This window comes from Erinaceus europaeus, chromosome 20 (assembly GCF_950295315.1).
Source record: "Erinaceus europaeus chromosome 20, mEriEur2.1, whole genome shotgun sequence".
In the NCBI taxonomy this organism is placed as follows: Eukaryota; Metazoa; Chordata; class Mammalia; order Eulipotyphla; family Erinaceidae; genus Erinaceus; species Erinaceus europaeus.
Window position 1 is genome coordinate 4,809,082 of NC_080181.1, and position 24,113 is coordinate 4,833,194.

Genomic DNA, 24,113 nt, shown 5'->3' on the forward strand with positions numbered 1-24,113 from the left:
TGTGTCTGCCCTGTGAAAAACACTGTTCATCCAGCGTAAGAACTGAAAGAGCAGTGTGCCTAGTTTAGTGCAGGTGGTGCGCCAGGTGACTTGATGCATCTCCTGACAACTGGCCGGTGGTCCCCCAAGGAACTGGGGAACAGCCCCACCCAGCACCATGTCCTGACACCCCAAGTCCTGCAACTGAGGCTGCCCTTGGGGCACTGGAGCTGTTCCCTTACCGTGGGCCGTGGCCTCCCCCCCAGTGCTGGCTGTCTGCTGTCCCTGGGATCATGTCGGGACCTTTTTTTTTTTTTTGCTAGTTTGAGACTGGTGAGTTTCAGCACCCAGGGCGGCCACCTGACTCCTCCCCATTTCCTAGATACCCTGTCTACCCAAGAGCCCCCAGTCTAGGCTCCCTGCACCCCCTCATGGGCTCACCCAGCTCACAGCCCCACCTGCCATCTAGATGTGAGCTGTGGTGACAGAGGGAACGGGCCACCGAGTCCCCGTAAGGGCTGGAGGTGAGCTGCCAGGCCTTGTGCCGCATACCATTCTCCTGACACCACGGCCACATCAGTGCGGTGCATCCCCCTCCCACAGCGTTTTCTTGGCTACGGCTTTTTTCCGATTCGAAAGTCTGGCCAAAGCAAATAACGCTGCCAGTTTAGTCTGTCTGCACAGCCTCATCCCTGGGCTTCACTCATTTCCATTTAAGTAACGAGATGTCTAAAAGTGGACACGATGGAGACAGACATGTTGTTCTTGAGGTTGTGCTTTTACGAATTAACTTGGAGGAACATGTTTTTTTCAATTTCAGAAGCAAAGCACTCAGGAGCCATAAGCACATGAGGCCATTTTCGTATCTGGGCAGTTTCTACTCTGTAGAAGTTTAGCTCCTGTTGCATTAGTTTCATATTGCAGAAATCTGGCGGTCTGTTCTAGCCTTAACACAGATTTATTTTCACAAACAAGCATTAGAATAAAGCCAGATGCTCTAGGGCTAGTATTCGTAAACTGAGAGACAGCCCTATAAACATCCAATACAGGGCACGGAGGCTCCCATTAGATCACATAATCTGACCAGACAGTTGAGAATTAACAGCAGAATCCTGTGGGAGGTAAAGTTAAGTAGTAATTCACTTGATATTAGCAATAAACATGTCTGGTGTTTTGTTTTAACTTTATTTTCCCTTTTGTTGCCCTTGTCTTTTTATTGTTGTTATTGATGCCATTGTTGTTACATAGGACAGAGAGAAATGGAGAGAGGAGAGAAAGACAGACACCTGCAGACCTGCTTTACCCCCTGTGAAGCGACTCCCCTGCAGATGGGGAGCTGGGGGCTCGAACTGGGATCCTTATGCCGGTCCTTGGCGCTTTGTGCCATGTGTGCTTAATCCGCTGCGCTACCACCCGACTCCCCATGTCTGGTGTTTTTATCCCAAGGAAACATCTGTAGGCAGAGGACTAGCATTTTAACCCCAGCTGTTGAGCTTTTCCCCAGACCGTCCTATTTGCCATGGAAGGTAGGCGGAGGAGCTGGGGGGGCTGTCTGTCCCTGCACCAGTGGGAGCAGCTGTGCACTGGAAACCAGGACAGTCTGGGTTAAGGGGTGTGTTTAGTGTGAGGTGCACATTAGCCTGTAAAGGAGCATAAAGCGTGCACAGTATTCTGTCCTTCATTACCTCTCATAGTGGCTACACGTTAAAATGGTCATCTGTACATATGGCATCAAGTGAAGTGTTTCATTGGTTTTTTTCCTTCCTGATGTTTTGACCAGAGCACTGCTCTGGTGGAAGGGGGGTGCCAGGGACTAAACCTGACACCTCAGTCATACATGTCTGGTATAGCCCCGGTGCACCACTTCGCCAGTCCCAAAGGCACTTTGTTCAAATGTCATACTGCTTTCCATTGGATGCTGAGTTTCTGCAGGATAAACACCACCTGCTCAGAAGATCGAGTCTGTGCTGAAGGCTAGGCCAAGGAGGGAGAAATGCCATTATCTTTGAACTTTTGCACATAAGCTTCTCTGACTCCTACTTGCTTGGAGGAGCTCGTGACACCCACGGAACTAGGAGGTGGGAGGGGAGCTGGACCGAGCAGCTCGCCTGCAGGGGCAGCGCCTGGGCGCTCACAAGTCCATCCCATGGCTGGCTGGGGGCCTGTGGTTTGGAAGCCTCAGCCTTTGTCAGGATATTATTCTCTAGGACCCACTAGCTGCACATGGTGTGTGTGCTGGTAGCTCCCGGAGCATGCTTAGTCAGAACTGACCTTGTGTGCGCCACTACTCCCTGCCCTACCACACGTGGAAGTTAGTCCCAGGAAGCTCGCCAGTTGCCGGAGGTCACGCACCTGACAACAGGCCCTGACCAGCACTGAATGGCTCCCACGCTGCCCCCACAGCTGCTGTAGATGAGAAGCTCTGAGAGAGCCCGGGAGAGAGCTCACTGGGTAGGACATGCGCCTTGCCATGCTCATGGCCCAGACTCCACGATCCCAGCACCTCAGGGACAGTGCCTGACACCAGAAGCAGCTCTGGTGGTGCAGCCCACAGTGAGTGGTCTATGTCCTTGACTGGGCTTGAGAGGGGTTTCTGTGTTTTGCACACGCACTATTTCCGTGTCTCCCAAAGAGCAGACACTTCTTCCTGGGAGCTCAGCAGGGTCTGTGAGCTTAGAACTTAATGTCTGTGCTACTGAGGGACTCAGAATTCTACATATAGATTTATTGATGGAGTTGGATCTCAGAAGCAGGGTGTTTTGTAGGAATCACAGATACTCTTTAAATTCCCTTATGAATTTAAGTGCTTTGTACTTAGGACCATGTTAGAATGCCATCTTCTTTTATTCAGTTTGCAGTAAGACAGTTTGTGAAGTAATTATAGACACCAAGGCATGGCACAGTAGTCAAAAGAACTTCATAAACGGTTAGTTGAACATTTAGAAGGCAAATGTCGATACTTCAAAGTATTTTCTTATCTTGACTACCTACTCAAGCGACAAGGGAAGGTATTTTGAATTCTGTTTTAATCGGCATACAGTGTATGCACATTGTGTTTTAAGATACTCTAGTATACTCTTAGATACTTTGATGATGAAACCATAGCATCACTGTACTGAAGACGAATCAATTGAATACTCAGCTTTGAATTTTGAATTCAAATTTTGAATTTTGAATATACCTGCTGGTATAAAATTAAAGAAAAAATGATTTTTCAAAGCCAACTGGAAAGGGTATGCTTTCTGAAGGGAACACTGCTTTATAGGGAGAGGCGCATCAGGTCACCAGAGCTGGGCTTTATCTGCTGAGGATCAGGACAGAGGAAGTGGTGGGACGGCACTGACACATGAAAATGATTTCCCGTTGTGTTTCTTCCTTACTTTAAAATCATCATTTGCAGACACGTGATGCTGTTTGAATTAGAAAAGCATTAGCCACTTCTCAAATATTTTCTGACTTTACTGTAAAAAGAGGCTGGGGAGTCTGTGGACAAAGATCTTAGTAAAACTTGTTAAATACATTATTTCCCGGGTAATTTACTTCGCACAAGTCATCGACTTCCTCTGTAAAAAAATAGTAAATTAGTGCACATGAATCGGGGACTAGAAAGTGAGGGTCATATAAACTGTGGTTTCCTGAAGATTCTACCTTGACTATCTAAAAGATCTGAGCTTCAGAGTTTTTCACTCATATTCCCTGTGTTTGCTTAAAATGCACATCAGTGCTGCCCCCTTGTGGTAATCTTCAGAGTTTCACCTGGCAAAAAATATATACATATATATATATATATATATATATATATATATATATATATATTTATGATTTTTGTTATTGTGACCAAATTCTTAATCCTTCCCTTGGGTAATTATTGCTGGTTTGCTCTTTGGTGTCTTTTCTGTCTTCACATTTTCCTGTAAGCTCTCGAGGCTCTAGCCTGTCACTCCACTCTCTCCAGTTTTCTTCGTTGCGTGTGCCTGTCCAGGGCAGGACCCGAGTTCAGCGCAGTGTGACCCACCCTCTCTGGTCCCTGCCTCGCAGCCAGACCCCAGGGCCTGCTCTGCTAGACTGACTGCAGGTGGATTAGCTTGTGAGATCAGGTTAGAATACAGTCTCCCCACTGGATCGTCTTCTTTAGGAAACCGTTTTTCATGGCTTCTCTTTCTTTGCAGCTTTTGTCATTCCTGCAGGGTTTATTCACCTTTTACCATGAGGGCTATGAGCTCGCCCAGGAGTTTGCACCGTACAAGCAGCAGCTGCAGTTCAACCTGCAGAATGTAAGTCTCTGTCTCCAGGGCCCTCTGTGGGGAAGGAGGCACATGGTGTGGTGGCAGCTGAGATCCCACAGCCTAAGCACACTAAGACTTCATTTCTAGTTATTGCTTTGAAAGTACACCAGTAAAGAGCTGAACTTGGGTTTGTTTTTTTTTAATATTATAGGGCAGTAGTACAGAGGGTTAAGCGCAGGTGGCACAAGGCCCAGTGTAAGGACTCTGGTTCGAGCCCCCGGCTCCCCACCTGCAGGGGAGTGGCTTCACAAGCGGTGAAGCAGGTCTGCAGGTGTCTGTCTTTCTCTCCATTTCTTTCTGTCCTATCCAATGATGACAATAATGGTAAAAGCATCTAAGATGCAGACACCTGTGAGTTTGGGAACGTCAGCCTTTATCCACTGCGCTCAGGAATTGAGGAGGTGACGTTACACAGATCTGATCTGCTGAGAGGAGCAAATCTGTTTGTGGAATGGGGGCTGCCCTACCGCCCCCCCCCCGGGGGGGGCCTTCCCACCCATCTGAATGTGTAGCATATTTATGGTATGTTTAAAGAGCAAGTGAAAATCTGGTTTGGATGCTTTCACAATCCCCTTCCCTTTTTTTAATAAAAGCTTAAGTGAGAATTATGTACAAATGCCTTGTCTGTCTCATCAGAATTTATCTTGTAAAGTTGACTAATCAACCCTTTTGATATTTGATTGCTTGGTTACACAGTTTTGCCTTACAGAGGCCAAAGCAAAACTTGCCAGCCTATTTTTGCATAACCACACCTGACAAATCACGCAGTCCTGACTGTTGGGGTTTTTGTAAATGGAAGTTCCTTCTGACACCTTAAATGCCTTCTGCTCCGTAGCCAAAACAACTGGATGAGTTCTCACCTCATTTCCTCCAGACACTCTTCTTGTAGTGCTTATCTGGCCCTTGCCCTGTGATCACTGGCACTCCAGAGCTGCAGCGTCCATGGGGAGTGTGGAGTTGGATGTATTATGTGGGCTCCGAGTCACAGCTTTTTATTTAACCTAGATTTCTCTTTTAGGAAGTCCAGTTTCAGATGCAATTCAGTCTATGTTTTTTCAATATGGAGTGCATTTGGGTTTTTCAGTAAATATTAAAGTGAAAATTGCACAAGCCAGGAATCATAATTTGTTTACATTTGAAAAGCAAGTTATTAAGATTTATAGGATACAAGAATGGGGGTGGGGCTCTGAGCCTCGAGTTTAGAGGAATCTCCTGACTGACTTAAGAGTAAAGATTTTTTATGTTTCCATATGTGTACTGTTGAGACAATGTGGCCTGAATGCAGAGTTATTATGAGAGAGAGATATATTGACTGTCTGCCAAGTCTGTCCGGGTTTCTGGAAACAAGCATAAGTTAAGTTTCTTCCCCAAAAAGTGTTTGGAATAAGAGTGGTGAACCTTTCTTCTTGCTGTTTTTATTCCCTCAAAGAAATATGAGTATCTGTGTATTTGATTTGCCCTACCTAAGATGTAACTCGGCATCCTATCTCTCTTAGTGCTGTGGCAAGCGGGGAGAAAGCGCCTACTCAGTGCCTCCAGGAGACGGGGGGGGGGGGGGGGTGTCACAGGTTTTCCTTTGTAGTTTGAACAGAAGGCCAGAGACAGTGAGTGCCGTTGCCATTTGTGTCTCCTCCAGACGAGGAATAACTTCGAAAGCACCCGGCAGGAGGTGGAGCGGCTGATGCAGAGGATGAAGTCGGCCAGCCAGGACTACCGCCCACCTAGCCAGTGGACCGTGGAAGGCTACCTGTACGTGCAGGAGAAACGTGAGTCCTGGGCCGCGCTGTGTCCTGTACTGGGGCCTGGGGAGGACTGGACGGCCTGTACCTCCAGTGTATCTCTGGCCCCACCCTGACTCTTACTTGGTGTGTGTTGAATTTGGAGTCTGACTGTCTTGAGTTCGTTACGACTCGAATCCTGACAACTGAGCCCAAAGGAAGGCTTTCTGGGAAATCACCTGGCGACAGTGCCCGTGCTTCCCTCCTGCGGCCTCGTCCCTGACTCCTTTGCTCAGTCTGCTTTGTGGGCAAGTCAGGTACATCCCCAGCCTCCCGAGGTCAGAACGGGCTCTCAACAGCCAGCGTTGCAGTGGCCTCTCAATAGTTATCGAAGCCACTTCCTCCTGCACTGTCCAGGCTGCTTCCGGCCCCAAGGACACAGCTCACCTCCCCCTTCTGTGTGTGGTGCACACGTGGCACCCAGCAGAGTGAACCTGCTGCACAGCCCCAACCCCCATCTAGGACTGGAAAAAAACGTGTGAATGGGGTTCTGTTCCTTTGGGGTCACCTTTGTCTGCAGCCAAGTCTCCACAGATGCTGTCTGTGGGATCTTCCCCACACTGGCAGTAAGGAGCTCTGGCCTGGAGCTCCCCCATGGGGAAGCCGTGCTGTGGCTGTCTCTCTCTCTGGAAAAGAGGCTGCTGGAGTAGATTTACATGTAGGCACCAAGCCCCAGTGATAACCCTGATGCGAAGGAAGGAAATGAAGTAGCCAGAAAGTAGGGTGAGAGATACCAGGCCCAGGGTGGAGCGGGTGACACGGAGGAGTAGCTCTGAGGAGCACCCCAGTGTGAGGCATCCAGATGTGGAAGGACAGCTGGGGCTGGGGATGCCAAGGGCCCGGGGTGGAAACGCAGCGGCTGCGTTCAGAGTGCCGGAGGGGCTTGTCAGCCCGGCACAGAGGTGTAGCACCAGGGTGGGACTTGTGGACAAAACTTCTGCTTTGTGAGAGGAGCCACCACCAGAGGGCTCTGAACAGGAGTGAAGTGGCCCACGAAGATGAAGCCAGGAGAGCAGTTAAAGCAGCTGGGGCGGCATTCTAACTAACTCTCTCCTCTGGTGCGGCGGCCCTGGGCTCTGACCAGGCAGGGAACTGCACCTGCCCCCTTGTGCTCTGAAAGTCTGCTGTGCGTCACGGCACTAAAAACCGCCGTCACCTGCTGATACGGTCTGTGCCCTCTGCTCCCTTACCCCAGGGCCGCTCGGCTTCACGTGGATCAAGCACTACTGTACCTACGACAAAGGCAGTAAGACCTTCACGATGAGCGTTTCAGAAGTGAAGTCCAGTGGAAAGATGGTGAGCTTGGTTCTTACTGTGCTGCCTGCTTCTCTAACATGCCACAACGTCTTGCCTTCCTCAGTGACCTCGCTGACTTCAGAGTGTCCAGGGCCCTCTGGGACTTGGCCTAGGGGGATAATGGACTAGGAGACCCTGAGTGCCCACAGTGTGCCGGCCTCTGAGCTGTGTCGCAGCGTTGCTGGCGGCGGCATGGGGCAGGAGGGGCTGACCGCGCCCGCGCCAGGATTGTCTACTGGCGCAATGGCCAGTACTTCTCAGGAGCCAGACTCAGAGGCAGAATACAAGTGCTGGAGAAAGCATCCAGATGGCAGGGCTCACTGCTGAATCGGGGTACGATTGGCAGTTGAAGGCAATGGAGACCTTAGATCTATACTCAAGTCCATTTTCCTGTGCATAGTGTTTAGCATAGCCTGAGCAAACAGAGAGACTCAACACAAGAAAAGAGAAGCCTTAGAACAGGACCATCATACGTAGTGGTGCAGTTATGCTTCGTTTCTGTTCCAGAGGGCTCCTGAGAGAATGAACTGTCCGCACACCCGTCAGTGAGCTAGTAACAGTAGATTAAGCCAGCGCTCTAGGAATGCACTTGAGACGCACAGCCCAGGAGAACAGAAGTGACCAAACATTGGGTAAACGCACAGGCAGGGCTGTTCCAGCGAGCAGGTGTGTGTGGGCTGCGTACGCTCTGCCTGTGTACGTTTGCTAGAGCTCTTGAGACTCTGGGCCCAGCTATGATGCTACTGCCATGCAGAGGCAGGTCTACAGGACACTGCACTGGAGACCTCGGCTCAGACAGCAGTGCTCCATCCAAGTCAGCCTCTGTGTAGCCAGTGTGATGCGATGGTAACTGAGTCCGTATCTTCCCCGAGTGTTCTGTTCTTTATAGTATAGCAAGAGCCTGGACAGGCATCTCACAGAACCCTGACTAAACTGTGCACGTAATTAAATTCTCAATTAGCAGATTTACTCTAGTGGGTTGGCCTCGGCCCTCACGTTGTAATGCCACAGCTCTGTGTCTGCTTCATATGTTCCATGGTGCCTTTTCTTCATACCAATAACCCACCCCCTTCTTGTTTCAGAATGGCCTTGTCACTAGCTCGCCAGAAATGTTCAAATTAAAATCCTGTATCCGACGGAAAACAGATTCAATTGACAAGCGTTTCTGCTTTGACATAGAAGTCGTTGAAAGGTCTGAGCTCTTCTTCCCACTTGGTATTTTCTAAGCTAAGTTGTGTCTCTGCTCAGGCAGACTTGAAGCAGCGTTCTGGTGCTCGTTTCTCAGCCACTCTTTAAAAACAGTGACAATGTTGAACAAATTCTAGATTAAAGGGGGATAAAAAAAAAAAAAGTCCACCAGGTATAGTGGATTCATGTAGATGTGAAGCCCCAGAAAACTACTGGCAGCACAAAAGTAAGAGAAAGAAAGCAGACTCAAAAAGTTAGCCTAGAAAGCTTCCTTGCGAGAAGTCTGGGAAGCCTCCGTGAGGAGGGGCCCAGCCTGGTGGCCTTGCTTCTGGGGGGAAGAGAGAGAAATACACTGAGCCTCACATGCTAGAGACAGCACGTGTGACTGGCTATTCCACCCCTTTAAAACTTTTAATTGGAGTTAGATCCCAGTCTACTCATTAATAGAAAAATGACTTCTTAAAAATAATATATATCATCTTTATTTTATATATTTATTTTTGTCTTCATACTTATTGCTGTAGCTTGGTGCCTACACTGTGACTCCATTATTCCTGGAGGGTTTTTTTTTTTTTTTTTTTTTTTCATTTTATTGGGTAGGACAGAGAGAAATTAAGACAGACACCTGCAGACCTGCTTCACCACTTCTGTAGCTTCCTCCCTGCAGGTGGGGAGTCAGGGGCTCAAATTCAGATCCTTGCACGGGTCCTTGTGCTTAGTATTGTGCATCCCATAATCTTTTTTCAAGAGTTTTGGATATCTTTGTTGCTCAGATCAGATTTTGAACAGAATTATTTCCTTTATTTAGAAAAGGTGGAGCAAGAGCTCACAAAGAAAGTCGAGTGCTGTGTCATGTGCTTGAGCCCTAGCACCACAGGAAACCTGCTGTGGCCTCTTTTTCTGACTCAAGTTGAAAATGCATTGTGAGGACAGTGGAAATACACGTGACACTAGAGCTACACACCCACACTGCTCATTAACAGCTGGGGTCGAGGCAGAGAAATTAACTGATTCTGCACACACTCTCTCATCACCCCTGGAGCTCCTGGCCTTGGCAGCCCTGTTGTAGAGACTTCGGGACTGCAGGGGCAGAGAGATGCTACCATGCAGTTGCTGTCTGTCTTGGCCTTGATCCTGAGGGCACTGTTGTTAAAACAGGAGAGAAGTGCCCTCACAAGCATCCTCTGGGAGTTACTAACACACTAAGAAATGTCTGTTGCACAGTATGGGCTATACAGCTGACGGGTATTGCTGGTGATTCTGTGTGGTTGGCAATGTTACAATGACTTCATTCTCCTTGGCATTTTCCCTCTTTCTGCCACTTTGAGGATTTGTTTCCCATTTACAAGAGAGCTACATGTCTTGCTCATGCTTCTCCTCACCAGGTGGACTGGCGTTTTCTTCTTGCTCTCCCTCCCTGAGCCACAGGCTTAAATGGCTTAAATGTACTTCTGAGTTGTCCGCACAGCGAGCTCAGTTAACCCAGTGTTCTGGAGTTGTGTTTACACCACTTTAATATTGTGGTCACAGTATAGATAAAGACTTGGGCTTTGCTGTTTTCTTAACAGTTCAGTAGTGCTACGAGAAGACTGTCCGTCCTGCTGTGCTACCTTAACCCTGCCCGCGTCTCGCTCTGTCCCGGTGGTTCTGAGCTCGGGGTGACTGTAGCTCCGCCATCTTTTTGGTGACGTCAAGGGGCAGTCTGTAGTGCGTGTGAGCCTTGTGCCTGTAGCACTTCACAGTTTCCCTCCCTGCAGTCATGGGGATTCAGGACGCCACCTGTGTCTGTCCACAGTGATTTTCTGCTCTATCCCCGTAGGCATGGCATCATCACCCTGCAAGCCTTCTCTGAAGCCAACCGCAAGCTCTGGCTAGAGGCCATGGACGGGAAAGAGCCGGTAAGAGGCACCGGGTCTCCCGAGGCAGCCCCAAGTGTCCTGGTGATGGCACAGGGCAGACAGCAAGTGTGTTCACACCTCTCAGTGCCATCAAACATGCTAGAACAGCAGGCCAGAGGACAGACCCAACCATACTCCTGGTGTCATCTCACAAAGCCAAAAATCCAGCTTCAAGGACCATTTGATGCCCTGAGGCAACTTTTAAAAACGCATTTGTGATTAACAGTTTGCAAGATTATAAGGTAACGGGAGCACATATGCCCTCTCCTCCATGCCTGGGCAGTAGGCTCCCGGTCCCCCCACTTTGACTTGCTGGAGACTGCAGACTGCTCCCCAAAGGTGTCACCCCATTGTGCTCCTTTCCCTCTGCATCCTGCCCAGCGTTCTCATGGCTGTGAGGTGAATCCCAGTGTAGTTTTAATTTACAGTTTGTCTAATAAGTGAAGTGGAGCATTATTCCACATTCGTGGGTCATAAACGTGTCGTCTTTAAAACGGTCTGTTCAGATCTTCTGTCCACTGTCTGGCTGTAGCTGAGCTGTGTCATTTCTTCGTTTGACATCAATCCCTTGTCAGATGTGGAGTGTGCACGGACCTTCTCCCAGTTACTGGGCTGCTGTTTATCCTTGTGTAATGTAGCTTCCTCTCAGTGTGTTGAAGCTGGGTTTGTCCTGGTGCTGAGATGGTTTCCTTAAAGCCCTCTCACTGCAGAGATCGCAAGGTGCCCAGCCGCTGCCCCTCCACAGCTGGGTGACCACACCCCCCAGCCTCTGGGAAATGTTAGCGCCATTCAAGTCATTTCACATCTGTTGGGTTTCATGAAAGAAAACATAAACTCTGTCTATCCTTCCATTTGTCATTCTTGACTTTATTGCACTTGATAAAGATGTCAGTCAGTGTTAGAGTAAAAACAAAACTTGGTGCTTCACAGGCAGCTGGGAGGCAGCTGGGATGTGGGGCTTTGGCCCTTGGCTCACCTCCTCTGAGACTGCACTCCAGTGACTGAGTCCCTCCTTTGTCTTGCAGATTTATACCCTTCCTGCCATTATCAGCAAGAAAGAAGAAAGTAAGTCTTTTTCCCACTGTTAGCACACACTTTCTTTGTCACAAGGTCCTTGTGATAAGCAGGGTCAGCTGGGGGCAGGGATGGCGACTCACCAAGTCTTTTGATGCTGCTGTGGCAAAGGTGAAATCTTCCAGAAGCTTCTTATGTTCCAACCACCAAGCTGCAAGAGCAAGTAGGGGCTGGGCAGACAACTCACTGGGTGATGTGCCACCTTGCCATGCACACAACTCAGGGGCGAGTCCCCACCTGCCTCTGCACAAAAGAGATCATCTTAGTATTGACCTCCCCACAGATGTGCTCCACACTCAGGACCTTCTCGTCACCTGCCACCTTGCCTCCTCAGCTTAGATCAGCTTGTCTGTCTGTTTCTGACACTGTGTATCTCTTTTAACACAGTGTCAAGTTTTGGGGAACCTAATTTTCATGAAACCTAAATTCACACATAGACATTTTTTAATCAGAGCACGGCTCTCATTATTGGCAATGCCAGAGGTTAAATTTAGAATGAGACAAAAGCTGGGAAAGCGCTCGTGTGCAAGCCACAACTGCTGAGTGTGTGGGCAGCCCGCTATGGCATTTTCACTGGACTGTGCTTCTGAGTGATTCATTTCAGAAACTACTGAAATGCATACTGGAAAATTCCAAGAAATACTTGAAAATCTCACTTCCAACTTGAAGCTATTTTCCCCTCGAGCCTATTTTCAAATGACATAGCAGTTTCATTCCTAAATCCACCACTTCAGATTGCATTTTCCACAGATATTGAGAATTCTTCCACATGTACACTGAATCATTTAGCTTCTTCGGACATGTCATTACCATTACAAAAATTGTACTTTTTACTGTCCCAATTGCAATTCCCTAAGAAAGGTATGTCAGTATGTCGTGACTTGAAGACACACAGAATATTTCTAAAACCTGCCAACTTCTATGACCTAGTAAGTTGACTTGTGAACACAGAGCTCACTGCCCCTTTAAGTATGTTAGACAGTCTAAATAAATCACACAAGAAACATCAGTGATTTCAAAAGGTCTTGTCTACTTTACAGAGCACCACCCTATCCAAAAGCAAACTTGTTTTTGAGGACGAGAAACAACATAATAGTTATGCCAAAGACTCACACGCCTGAGGCTCTAGAGTCCTAGATTCAGTCCCCTGCACCACCATAAGCCTGAGCTGAGCAGTGCTCTGGTGAAGAAAGAAAACACAGTACACACATCTATATAACTTATTTTTACACTTTTTCTAAGAACTCTAATTTGCTCACACGCACAGGGAAGCATCACCACCACTCGGTTGACGTCAGGGTTACGACAAGTGCCAACAGTAAAACCAGCCTCAGAGCTGAGGTCCTTTTAAAGCTAGTAAGCTCTCCGCAGCCACAGACTGTCACCGTGTGCGAATGATGCTTCCAGATACTCAACCCGACATACACCAGAGCGCTCTCAGGCCCTTGGAGTCTTTGCTGTGTGATTTTGAATACTTCATCAGGACCTAAAATTTATTAATAGAACCTGGGACTTGAGGCTGTCGGTTTAGGGCTTTCCTCCTTCACCATGGGCTTAGTACTAAGTACCCTTTTCCCTAGTGAGTCACAGCCTGCCAGGACTGTGCCTGCATTCAAGCACATGGTCTTTTAAGAGCAGCTGCTTTCTGTTCACAACTGTTCCATGACTGATGCCCCCGTCACCTAACCTGGGGTGACTCACAAGCACGTTGAGGCCTCGGTCCATTATGCTGGAGAGCTTCTCTTAGACCTGGTGTACGAAGCTGCAGTGCCCGACTTCATTAGGAAACTGTTTCTTGGATGAGGGTAGATAGCATAATGGTTCTGCAAAGAGACTCTCATGCCTGAGGCCCCAAAGTCCCAGGTTCAGTCCCCAGCACTACCATAAGGCAGAGCCAAGCAGGGCTCTGGTGATGAATGAATGAATGGTTTTTGAACTTCCTATTGCTGTTTAGATAGTTTCCTTCTGGAATTTCTCAGAAGTCCTGTGGTTACAACCTCCATCAGCACAGGCTTCATCTGCCTCACACAGGGGCCTGGAGCAAGGCGGGTCAAAGCTCGGGGCAGCCCTGTGTACTGCTTGTCCTGGAGGAGAGCCAAGGCCCCCCAAGCACCAGTGGCTGTCCCTCTCTCAAGACCTGCTAGCACTGGTTGTCTGTGAGAAGGAAGGAGTGCTTTAGTGTGAAATGCAGACGTGAAAAACCAGTGAGAGAGTACAGCAATGTGTCACCTCTGCCTGTCAGCTGAGCGCAGCAGAGGGCAGGCCAGGGAGCTCTCCGCACGGCTACAAGAAATCAGAACCACAAGGGGACCAGGACTCTTGCAGGCTAGTTGTTTGGGAGAATAAGTCTGTTCTTTTCCTCACTGCTGTGTGAATTATATTGGGATCAATAGCTTTTGCACTGCTGAAGTGCCTTCTGGAAATAGAAAGGACGCGTCCCCGCTGGTGGCAAGGCGTGTTGTAGTTTGGGCTATTGGTTTTTTTTCATTGTTGTTATTGATGTCGTCGTTGTTGGATAGGACAGAGAAATGGAGAGAGGAGGGGAAGACAGACACCTGCAGACCTGCTTCACCGCCTGTGAAGCGACTCCCCTGCAGGTGGGGAGCCGGGGGCTCGAACCGGGATCCTTACGCCGGTCCTTGTGCTTTGCGCCACCTGCGATTAAGTGTTTTCTTTAAATATATATTATTAAATAGAGACACCTGCAGTCCTGCTTCACTGCACAAGCATCATCCCCCCCCCGGCAGGTAGGAGCAGAGGCTCGAACCTGGGTCCTTACGTATGGTAACGTGTGCTTAACTAGATGCATAACCACCCAGCCCCTAATTTGGACAATTTTTTTTTTTTTTTTTTGCCTCCAGGGTTATTGCTGGGGCTCCGTGCCTGCACTACGAATCCACTGCTCCTGGAGGCCATCTTTTTGCCTTTTGTTGCCCTTGTTGTTGTTGGATAGGACAGAGAGAAGTCTTCCCCTCCTCTTTCCATTTCTTTTTTTTTTAAATTTTTTTATTAATGTTTGACATTCAACATTAAATACAATAGTTTGTACATGCATAACATTTCCCAGTTCCTCTTTCCATTTCTCTCTGTCCTACCTAATAACGACATCAATAATGACAATAACTACAACAATAATTTAAAAAAACAAGGGCAACAAAAGGGAAAATAGATAAATTTTTTTAAAAAAGGAAACCTGTTGCACGTATATTTAGCAAACCAGGGATCCTTACGCCAGTCCTTGCACTTTGTGCCATGTGCACTTAGCCTGCTGCGCTACCGTCCTGCCCACCAATTTTTTTTTTTCTAATCTATGGATTTCAAAAGCGGTCACTAAAGTGTTAGACCCACACCTGCAGTTTCTGGGTGAACTGCTTCCATCCCACGTCTCTCAAACCTTAGTAGCTCAACATCGATGGTTTTTAATATCCAGGATTTTCTCAGTTGTCCACCTGCTGCTGTGCTGACATGTTTGGTGTCTTTGACCCAAACCTTCTATATGTGTCTAATCAACTGTCGTTAAGTGGAAGCCGGTGCAGTTTTTTACTGGTTTAAATTGTCTTTCTTACTGTTAAGTTTTGCCATAAAAAATACTCTGATTTTAACATCCCCAAATCTAAAGACTCTAGAATAGCTCCAGAGCCAGGTAGTGGCACACATCACCCTGCCAAGGACCCGGGTTTTAGCCCCTATACTACTTGCATGAGGGAGGGACAAGTACTGCAGGTGTTTCTGTCTGTCTTCCCCTCTCTCCCCCTCCTCCCCACCCCTCAGTCCTACTGAATAAAAATAAATAAATGGAGGTGGGGATATGGTTGCCAGGAAGAGCAGATCTGTCTTACCAATACCGAGCCTTAGTGGCAGTGAAGAAAAAAAAATCTACAATAGCAAAGAGAATCTGGCTAAAAGCCATTACAATAAGTTACTATTTTGAGTGGTTTAAATCTAGTTCTGTAATCTCCCCATTGAGCCATTTCTTGGGTCTATTATTTTGATTTTTTTATATTTACTTATTTTCTCCTTTGTTGCCCTTGTTTTTCATTGTTGTTAATGATATCATCGTTGTTGTACAGGACAGAGAGAAATGGAGAGAGGAGGGGAAGACAGGGGGAGAGAAAGATAAGATGCCTGTGAAGCGACTACCTTACAGGTGGGGAGCCAGGGGCTCGAACCGCGATCCTCATGCCAGTCCTTGAGCTTTGCGCCACGTGCACTTAACCCACTGCGCTACCGCCCGACTCCCGGGTCTATTATTTTAAATATACAAAATGTAATGGCAAGAACTTTTGGCTTGGAACCAGGAAACGTGAGTTAGCATCTTGCTGTATACCTTAAAAGTAAGAGCAGTACGTTTGCAGCGGCCTGATAAACCCTCCTTGAGACTCCCGTGGGGGGTGGGGGGGGGGGCTGGTTTAGAACTAGTGACACACAGTGCAGGCTCATCTTAATTTGCTTGTTTATTTTTAAGACTTAAGAACTTGAGAGAGCGAGAAATCCAGAACCACCCCCCAGCCCACAAAGCGTGCTGTCTACACTGCATTTCCCTATGTCCCCCGGGAAGCCGGGGCAGTGTAGCAGGCTGGCTCAACTGAGGAGCAAGTCCTGTGATTTCAGTGAATGTCGTGTAGCAGCAGAGCAGCAGTGCGCGCCCTGACTGCTGTCTTCTCCTCCTCTCAGTGTACCTGAACGAAGCAGGGTTCAACTTCGTGAGGAAGTGCATTCAGGCAGTGGAGACAAGAGGTGAGTGGTGTGGCTGCGGGGAGCCTGGTCCTCCGCCTCTTTGGAAGCCATGCAGAAAATGAAACTGTTACTCACTGACTAGTGATTCGTTTTGAGTCACATGAATGTAGACCTGATAGAAATTCACCCAAAGTCATACTTTTGGACTCCCATCTCGCCTTGCCTGTCTGACTGCTGGTCACTCTAAGCTGTGGGAAGGTGAGGGGTCCTGCTCCCTGGGGACCCCAGCACTCAGGGCCAGCACCTCCCTCTTCACCTGCTCCAGTTGTCATCTGGAGGCTGAACTGTGTTGAGAAGTGAGGAGGTTCTCTGTCGAGTCTGTCTCCCATCTTTAAAGGGGAAAGTGGCCTGTGTCTGCAGAGCCAGTCTCACCGTCTGTGGCTTTCCTCCCTCCAGGCATCACTATCCTGGGCCTCTACCGCATCGGAGGCGTCAACTCCAAGGTCCAGAAGCTTATGACAACCACATTCTGTAAGTCTAGTGAGGCCTCCCACTCATTCTCATCGTCTTCACATATCCATACTAACAGAGGTGCAGGCCGGTGTTTGTCTTTGAGTATTTTCAAGGAATAGCTAAAAGAACAATGTCCAGTTTTATTTCTTCTGCTGCTGAGGCACCACCAGAAGGTACTGAGCTTGTCCTGTCCCTGTGCCCAGGCGGTGGCATACAGTTAAGCTCACACATCACCGTGACCCTGCTCCCCACCTGCAGGGGGGACTCTTCACGAGTGATGAAGCACATCTGTTGGTGTCAGTCCCTCTTTTTCTCCCCATCCTCTCTCATTTAAGAAAGAAAGAAAAATGGCCACCAGGAGCAGTGGATTCATGGTGATGACAGGCACCAAACCCCAGTGATAACCCTGGAGGCAAAAAATAATAATAACTGTGAGGCCGGGCAGGATAGTCCACACGGGGCCCAGGGGAGCAGTGACACCAGTGCTGGCAGTGCCCTGGCCCAAGTGACTGTCCCCTACCTTCCTGCACCACTCAGACCTCTCCTGTTCATTCCAGCCCCCAAGTCCCCCCCGGACATGGACATCGACATCGAGTTATGGGACAATAAGACGATAACAAGCGGGCTGAAAAACTACCTCAGGTGAGGAGGCTCCCTGGGCTCTGCGCAGTGTTAGCGGTGCTGATTTCTACGTGCTTTTAAAGCAAGATGCAAGGCGTCCTCTCCTGCTCCTGTGCTATGGGCCATTGGTGTCTGAGGAAGTGCTGGTCCCCGCAGGGACAGTAACTGCCTAACACAGCACTGAGGGAAGGACCCCTGCTCCCCCCTCTGCAGGTGCCTTGCGGAGCCGCTGATGACTTTCAAGCTGCACAAGGACTTCATTGTTGCTGTCAGTAAGTGACGTCCACCTGCCTGCATAGCTGAATCGAGTCACCCTCTGCTCTGGTTATCTCACAGTATAGTGTGTGAGGAGATAGCTCACCAGGTAGGGCATGTGCCCCACCATTAGCATGGCCCGGGGTGTCTCCTCCTCCTTCCAAGTTGGCCCAGGAGCAGTGAAATCGCATGTACATGACATTCCAGCACCACAGAGAAGAAACTGCAGGGTAAAGTGAAATTGGTTTTCACGTAATAAGACCTAGACAATAGTCTGGTGGGACTAGAGGACGTGGAAGGAACTGGGCATATTTCTTGGTGGAGCGTCTCTTCTCTCTGCTGCTCGCCTGAATAGGTGCCCCTCTCCAGCCGGGTTTTCCGGGCTTGGGTCTGGGTCACCTTGGCTACCGTGGCCGGGACTGAGAGGGTCCTGGAGTGGGGGCTGTCCCCTGGACCTTGTTGTTCAGCAGGGGTGTTGGCATTGGGGCTTTTGTCTGACAGAGTAGATTTGCTTTAGATTCACCACTGTGTGGGCTTAAAGTCAAATTGTCTGCACAGTAATTCTGACCCCTTAGAACAGTAGCTATTAGTCATCTTTCTGTCTGAGATGTGCTTGGGGGCGCTGGCACCAGGTGACTTCAGCGTGGCCTTGGTGTCAGGGGCCAGCCAGGCAGTGAGTTAGGCCTGCCTGCCTCCTTACTCAGGACCGCAGGCAGCCATGTTAAGCGGCGTGAGCAGTGCACGTATGCGCACAGAGGACTAGAGGCAGGGGAGCCTGCATGTGCAACCCTTTCTGTTCCAGAGTCTGATGACCAGAACTACCGGGTGGAGGCCGTGCACGCCCTGGTGCACAAGCTGCCGGAGAAAAACAGAGAGATGCTGGACATCTTGATAAAGCACCTGGTCAAGTAATTCCCTCCCACTGCCCCCGCCCCCAGTGCCTGCCCATCAGGTCAGCCCACTCAGCAAGCTCAGAAGCCTGGGCTGCTCTCTGTCATTTGAAAACCTGCACTTAGGAGGGGCTGTGAAGGCACTTCCTTCTCTCTCGGAACTCAGTTTCTCCCTTTCTTATTTCACTGGGGTGGGGGTGGGGCACAGGGAGAGAACCCCCACTGCCTGTAGAGCTTGCCACCTCTGGATACTCTGGCGGTAGGTAGTCCTAGCCAGCTAGCCAGCGAGGTGCCTGCAGCAGTGCTTCCTAAGTCTCCCCTCTGGGGAGGAGCTGGGGGCTTGCACACGGTCCAGCCCCTCAGTAGGTAGACACTGCGTTAATCCAGTCTCTCCAGATAAACAGAGCCAGCTAGCGGCTGGGTGTAGGTACCCGTAAGCCATGTGCACACATGTATCTGGAGGAGACTGAGGCACAGCTTCCACAACAGAGGACATGGGAACTGGCAAGGCAGGCTGACTTCTTGTTCCCAGAGAAAAGTTTCTACTGCAGTTTGAATTCTAGGTGAGGAAGCCTCAGTCTTTTTCATCAAGATTTTCAACTGACGGGGGGAGGCCCACATGACTGCTTTACTCAGGCAGACTGGGCTGATCTCAGTAGAGAAATGCCGCTGAACATCTAGATTGACGTGCGGCCCGCTGAGCTGTGGTGTAACAACTCGGGCAAGTAAGATCAATCGCCACAGAACTACTTGGCAATGGTGGCACGTTTAGTTTATTTTAGGTTTGCTTGCCATGCTGTTGAAAATCAAAGTCCAGATTCAGAAGCTGTCAACTTTTCATTGCCACTTTGGGTTATCACTGGGGCTTGGCGCCTGACCAGCAGGATGAAGCCACCGCTCCCGGCAGCCACCCCACCACCTTTTTTTTTTATTTTTAATGGAAACAAGTTGAGAGGGAAGGGGGAGAAACACTTCACCACTCATGAAGCCTTGCTCTGCAGGTGAGGACCAGGGACTTGAACCCAGGCCCTTGCCTCTGATACTGTGTGTGCTCTACCAGGAGAGCCACAGCCCCAAAGCCCAAATACAGGTTTAAACACGCCGCTTAGTTAGCTGAATGCCACGATTCACAGTAACACTGTTCTTGTCTGCTACAGATTTCACAGCGATGTGTGCTCATGTGAAATACTGCTGCACTCTATATTCTGCACTTTCCTTTGATTTTTAGATGCAGAAACAAGGTGAACTTTAGTTTTGCGACACTAGCCGCGAGTGGCGTGTTTTACCTTCTGTGCTACCAGTAGATTAAAGTGCACCACACTAGCTAAACATTTAACTTGAGAGGTTCTGTCACTTCTGTTTGCAGAGTCTCACTACACAGCCAGCAGAATCTCATGACAGTCTCAAACCTGGGGGTCATATTTGGCCCAACGCTGATGAGAGCACAGGAAGAAACCGTGGCTGCCATGATGAATATTAAATTTCAGAACATTGTGGTTGAAATTCTCATAGAACACTATGAAAAGGTAGGCTGGATTTTCACGATAACATATGGAAGTGTGCACGTGGCTTTTAACAGCAGCTCTGAGCTGTACATTGTGATCTCGGGTTCCAGTGGAGGCTCAGTCTTAGAAACTATATAACCCACCTCCTGAGGATGTTTCTCCATTGGCGTGTGTGTGGTCTGCCGGGCCTACTCAGCACTGAGAGTTTGTCTCAGCCTCTTAATTCTACAGCAGAGGTGATGGTCCCAGTAAGACAAAAGTATTCAAAGGAAAGAGTCTTGAACTCTCTATACACAGTCCTTCAGGAAAGGTGGTTTTCTAAAAACCCCTTTTCTTTGCCTCCAGGGTTACTGCTGGGGCTCAGTGCCTGCACCATTGAATCCACTGCTCCTAGAGGCTATTCCCCCCCTTTTGTTGCCCTTATTGTAGCCTTATTGTGGTTATTACTGTTTTTATTTTATTTTTTTTTATTTATTTAATAGGGGGAGACAGAGAGACACCTGCAGCACTGCTTCACTTGTAGAGCTTTCCCCCTACAGGTGGGGATCAGGAGCTTGAACCTGGGTCCTTGAAACATGTGCACTCAACCCGGTGTTCCACCGCCTGGCCCTGGTTGTTATTGTCGTTCGTTGTTGGATAGGACAGAGAGAAAGACAGACAACTACAGACCTGCTTCACTACCTGTGAAGCAACTCCCCTGCCGGGGGCTCGAATCGGAATCCTTACACCGGTCCTAGTGCTTTGCACCACGTGCTCTTAACCTGCTGCGCTCCTGCCCGACCCCCCTGAAAACCCCTTTTCTCTGAGGCAACACTTACAACACGTGATTGTAAGTGCACAGCTTCTCAGATGTGAGTAAGCCTGTCCCTCCCACCACCTCAGTCCTGCATCCTAGGGCTGGTTGGCATTTTCTTTCTCTGACTTTGGGTCAGTGACTTGTGTTGTAAGCAACCTCTCACAAAGGAATGTTTCTGGATGTGTTTTTAGCATGGTGAGAACTCCCTTCCCACTCCTGAAAAAGACTAGAGCACCTTGCCATTCTCACCACCGATGCCCTATTTCTCTACACCCTCCCCATGCTTGTCAAAAATAACTGAGACAGAGGCCGAGTGGTAACGCAAAGCAAAAGGACCCCGGTTCGAGCCCCCAGCTTCCCACCTGCAGGGGGGTCGCTTCACAAGCAGTGAAGCAGGTCTGCAGGTGTCTGTCTTTCCCCCATCTGTGTTCCCCTCCTCTCTGTCCTGTCCAGCAACAACGGCAATAAAAGGGGAAAAAAATAGCCTCCAGGAGCAGTGGATTCATAGTGCAAGAACTGAGCCCCAGCAATAATCCTGGAGGCAAAAGAAAAAAATTATATAGAGATAGCATAGCAGTCAGAAACTGTTCTAATAGATAACCGTGTGTCTTCACAGAGGGGTTTATTCTAGGTGACACTTATTTATATGAGTGGGATGGGCTGTCTCTGTCGTCTACCACACAGATCTTTCACACGGCCCCGGACCCAAGCATCCCTCTGCCTCAGCCCCAGTCTCGCTCCAGCTCCCGGAGGACACGCGCCATCTGCCTGTCCACGGGCCCCCGCAAGCCCAGGGGCCGCTACACGCCGTGCCTGGCAGAGCCGGATAGTAAGTACGGTCACACCTCCCTTCGGGACAGAGGGACAGCAGTTCACTATGGCTACACAGGAGCCAGCCAGTGCCCTTCTGCCTTTCACACCATGTTCTCATGGCAGCGCCCTAGATATCAGAGTGTCTGAAAGAGGGGAGGTTGCTGCCACCATAGAAAACGGGATTTTTAATGTAGAAATATTTGAACGTTGAATGTTTCTGACATTCCTCAAGTTTTTGGAAATATCAAGAACCCAGTTAAGTAGCTAGGTTCTTACATCACTCGGAAGCTTCTCAGCTGACAACCTCGAGCAGCTTTGCTGCTGGTTTCTGGGCTTCAGCGAGTGAAGAAGCCAGACAGACAGATGTTTGGTCTCCCCGTCCATGGGTTCACGGCATCAGGGAATGCCCCTTCTCTCCACATGCTTCCACATGGAAAGTGGGTTTGCAGAGGATACTGCTGAGCCCTCACAGCCTCTGTCCCTGTCTCCCCAGGCGACTCCTACAGCAGCAGCCCAGACAGTACCCCCATGGGGAGCATTGAGTCTCTGTCCTCACACTCCTCTGAGCAGAACAGCACCAGCAAGTCAGCCCCCTGCCCGCCCAGGGAGAAGTCGGGGGGCATCCCCTGGATTGCATCCCCATCACCCTCCAACGGACAGAAAAGCCTCTGGACCACGAGTCCTGAGTCAAGTTCCAGAGAGGATGCAACCAAGACGGACGCAGACTCTGACTGCCAGAGCGTGACCTCTGTCACTGGCCCTGGGGACGGCTCCCCACCTAGAGAACTGGCCAGGAAGGGGTCCGGCGGGCTCTCGGCTCCCTCTCTCCGCTCCATCCCTGCGGCCGAAGGTGAGCAAGGGGGCGCTGACACCCTGGGCTCCCCAGTCCTGTGCGGTCTCTAATTGCTGTAAATTGCAGTCTCGCTGGGAGATGACTGCTGTGTGCAGAGAACATCCTGTATCTTCTCATTTGGGTGCAGAGAAAAACGCTTCCTTTTGTTGGCCACCTTGACTGTGTCTAACAGCACCTGCCTGTGTCCTTGGGCTTTCTCTTTAGGAAACAAGAGCTACAGCGGATCCGTTCAAAGCCTTACGTCCATAGGTTCCAAAGAGACCCCCAAAGCCCCAGTGAACCCAGATCTGCCTCCAAAAATGTGCAGCAGGTTAAGGCTGGACACCGCGAGCAACGGCTACCAGCGGCCAGGCTCCATGTAAGTGCTGACGGGGGCGCGTGTGTGTGTGTGTGGGAGGGGCTGCCGCTGCCTCTAGTTTGAGAGACTCAGTTCTCTCTCCTCACTGAGGACAGGCTCCTCTTAACAAGACACAAAAAGCAGCTGTTTTGTCTCAGACAGCGCGGTGGGCCGGGCAGTGACACACCCAGTTGATGGCACACATTATTACCATGCACAAGACCCCCAGTCCCCACGGTCACTTCACAAGTGGTGAAGCAAGTGTCTTTTTCTCCCCCTGTCCTATCCAACAATAACAAGGGCAACAAAATGGGAAAAATGGCCTCCAGGAGCTGTGGATGTCTAGTGCAGGCACTGAGCCCAGCCTTAGTGGCAATAAAAGAATCAACCCAGCAGAGAACATGGGGCCTGTACCAGCAGCCTGCTCCCTCGCCTGCTGCCCCAAGCTGTCCCCTCCCCACTGCTGTCCTCTGCCGCACGTAGGGAAAACCTGCCTCACATGGCAGACAGACCCAGAGTCCAGCTCCCATGTAGCCAAGGGGTAAGTACAGAGCTGGATTCGCACCCAGGGTTCTAACTTTGCTGCTTCTCCATGTGCCCTTTTTTACTAGGGTGGCATTCACAGAGTCAAGACATTCTATTAAGCCTGTTTCCATAGAAACTACCTTTTAGGAGTTGGAGTCAGAAATCCTGCTTCCACAGGGTACACAGGTACCATTTATAGGTCTGCTAGCCACCAGGGAGCAAGGCAGCTTATTATAGCAGGATGGCTGTCAACTGCAGCCTTTGGGAGGGGAAGGGAGACACAGCTAGTGTGGACAGACATCTTACCAAGAATGACCTACAGCACTTCACAGGGTCTATTTCAAACTATGTGAAGCAATTTTAGACTGTTGGCTTCACTCTCAGGATGAAGGATTCCTGTGCCAGCTGATCTGACTTCCCTTGTGACTCCACAGCTCCTGTGCCCTAAGACCCCTTCCATGTGAAGATCAACACAATCAACACGCAGGTCCACTTTACTAACCGTGATCATTTGTTCTTGTTAATAACCCTGAATTTGAGAGAAAGGTTTTAATGAAACTTGCATTTTAAAATTTTGTTTCAGTGTGGCAGCGAAAGCTCAACTGTTTGAAAATGTTGTTTCCCCTAAGCCAGTTTCTTCTGGGCGGTAAGTTCCCAAAACTTTTCAGCAAGACCCAAGTTTGTATGTACACAGAGATACTGTGCTCACTCACACTGGCTTGCATTGCTCCAGACACTCAAAGCAAGAGTTCTGATCTAATTTTCAAAAAGACGCAAGTTGACAGTCATTTGGTGGGTGGTTATGTAAAGTACAAAGCTTTTTCTGGCA

At 49.3% G+C, this 24,113-nt stretch overlaps 1 protein-coding gene across 1 annotated transcript in view; it reads left to right on the plus strand.

The window, feature by feature from the left end:
- The window catches only part of ARHGAP42 (Rho GTPase activating protein 42), a 139,337-nt gene that overhangs the window by 110,027 nt on the left and 5,197 nt on the right, over positions 1–24,113 (plus strand). Inside the window, exons 7-22 of the mRNA XM_007520717.3 lie at positions 4,149–4,253; positions 5,902–6,031; positions 7,239–7,339; positions 8,422–8,531; positions 10,347–10,425; positions 11,451–11,490; positions 16,174–16,236; positions 16,633–16,707; positions 17,247–17,331; positions 17,524–17,582; positions 18,368–18,473; positions 19,822–19,981; positions 21,441–21,585; positions 22,063–22,419; positions 22,627–22,780; positions 23,868–23,930. Coding sequence (XP_007520779.1) covers positions 4,149–4,253; positions 5,902–6,031; positions 7,239–7,339; positions 8,422–8,531; positions 10,347–10,425; positions 11,451–11,490; positions 16,174–16,236; positions 16,633–16,707; positions 17,247–17,331; positions 17,524–17,582; positions 18,368–18,473; positions 19,822–19,981; positions 21,441–21,585; positions 22,063–22,419; positions 22,627–22,780; positions 23,868–23,930 — 1,832 coding nt within the window. The remainder of the gene's footprint in view (positions 1–4,148; positions 4,254–5,901; positions 6,032–7,238; positions 7,340–8,421; positions 8,532–10,346; positions 10,426–11,450; positions 11,491–16,173; positions 16,237–16,632; positions 16,708–17,246; positions 17,332–17,523; positions 17,583–18,367; positions 18,474–19,821; positions 19,982–21,440; positions 21,586–22,062; positions 22,420–22,626; positions 22,781–23,867; positions 23,931–24,113) is intronic.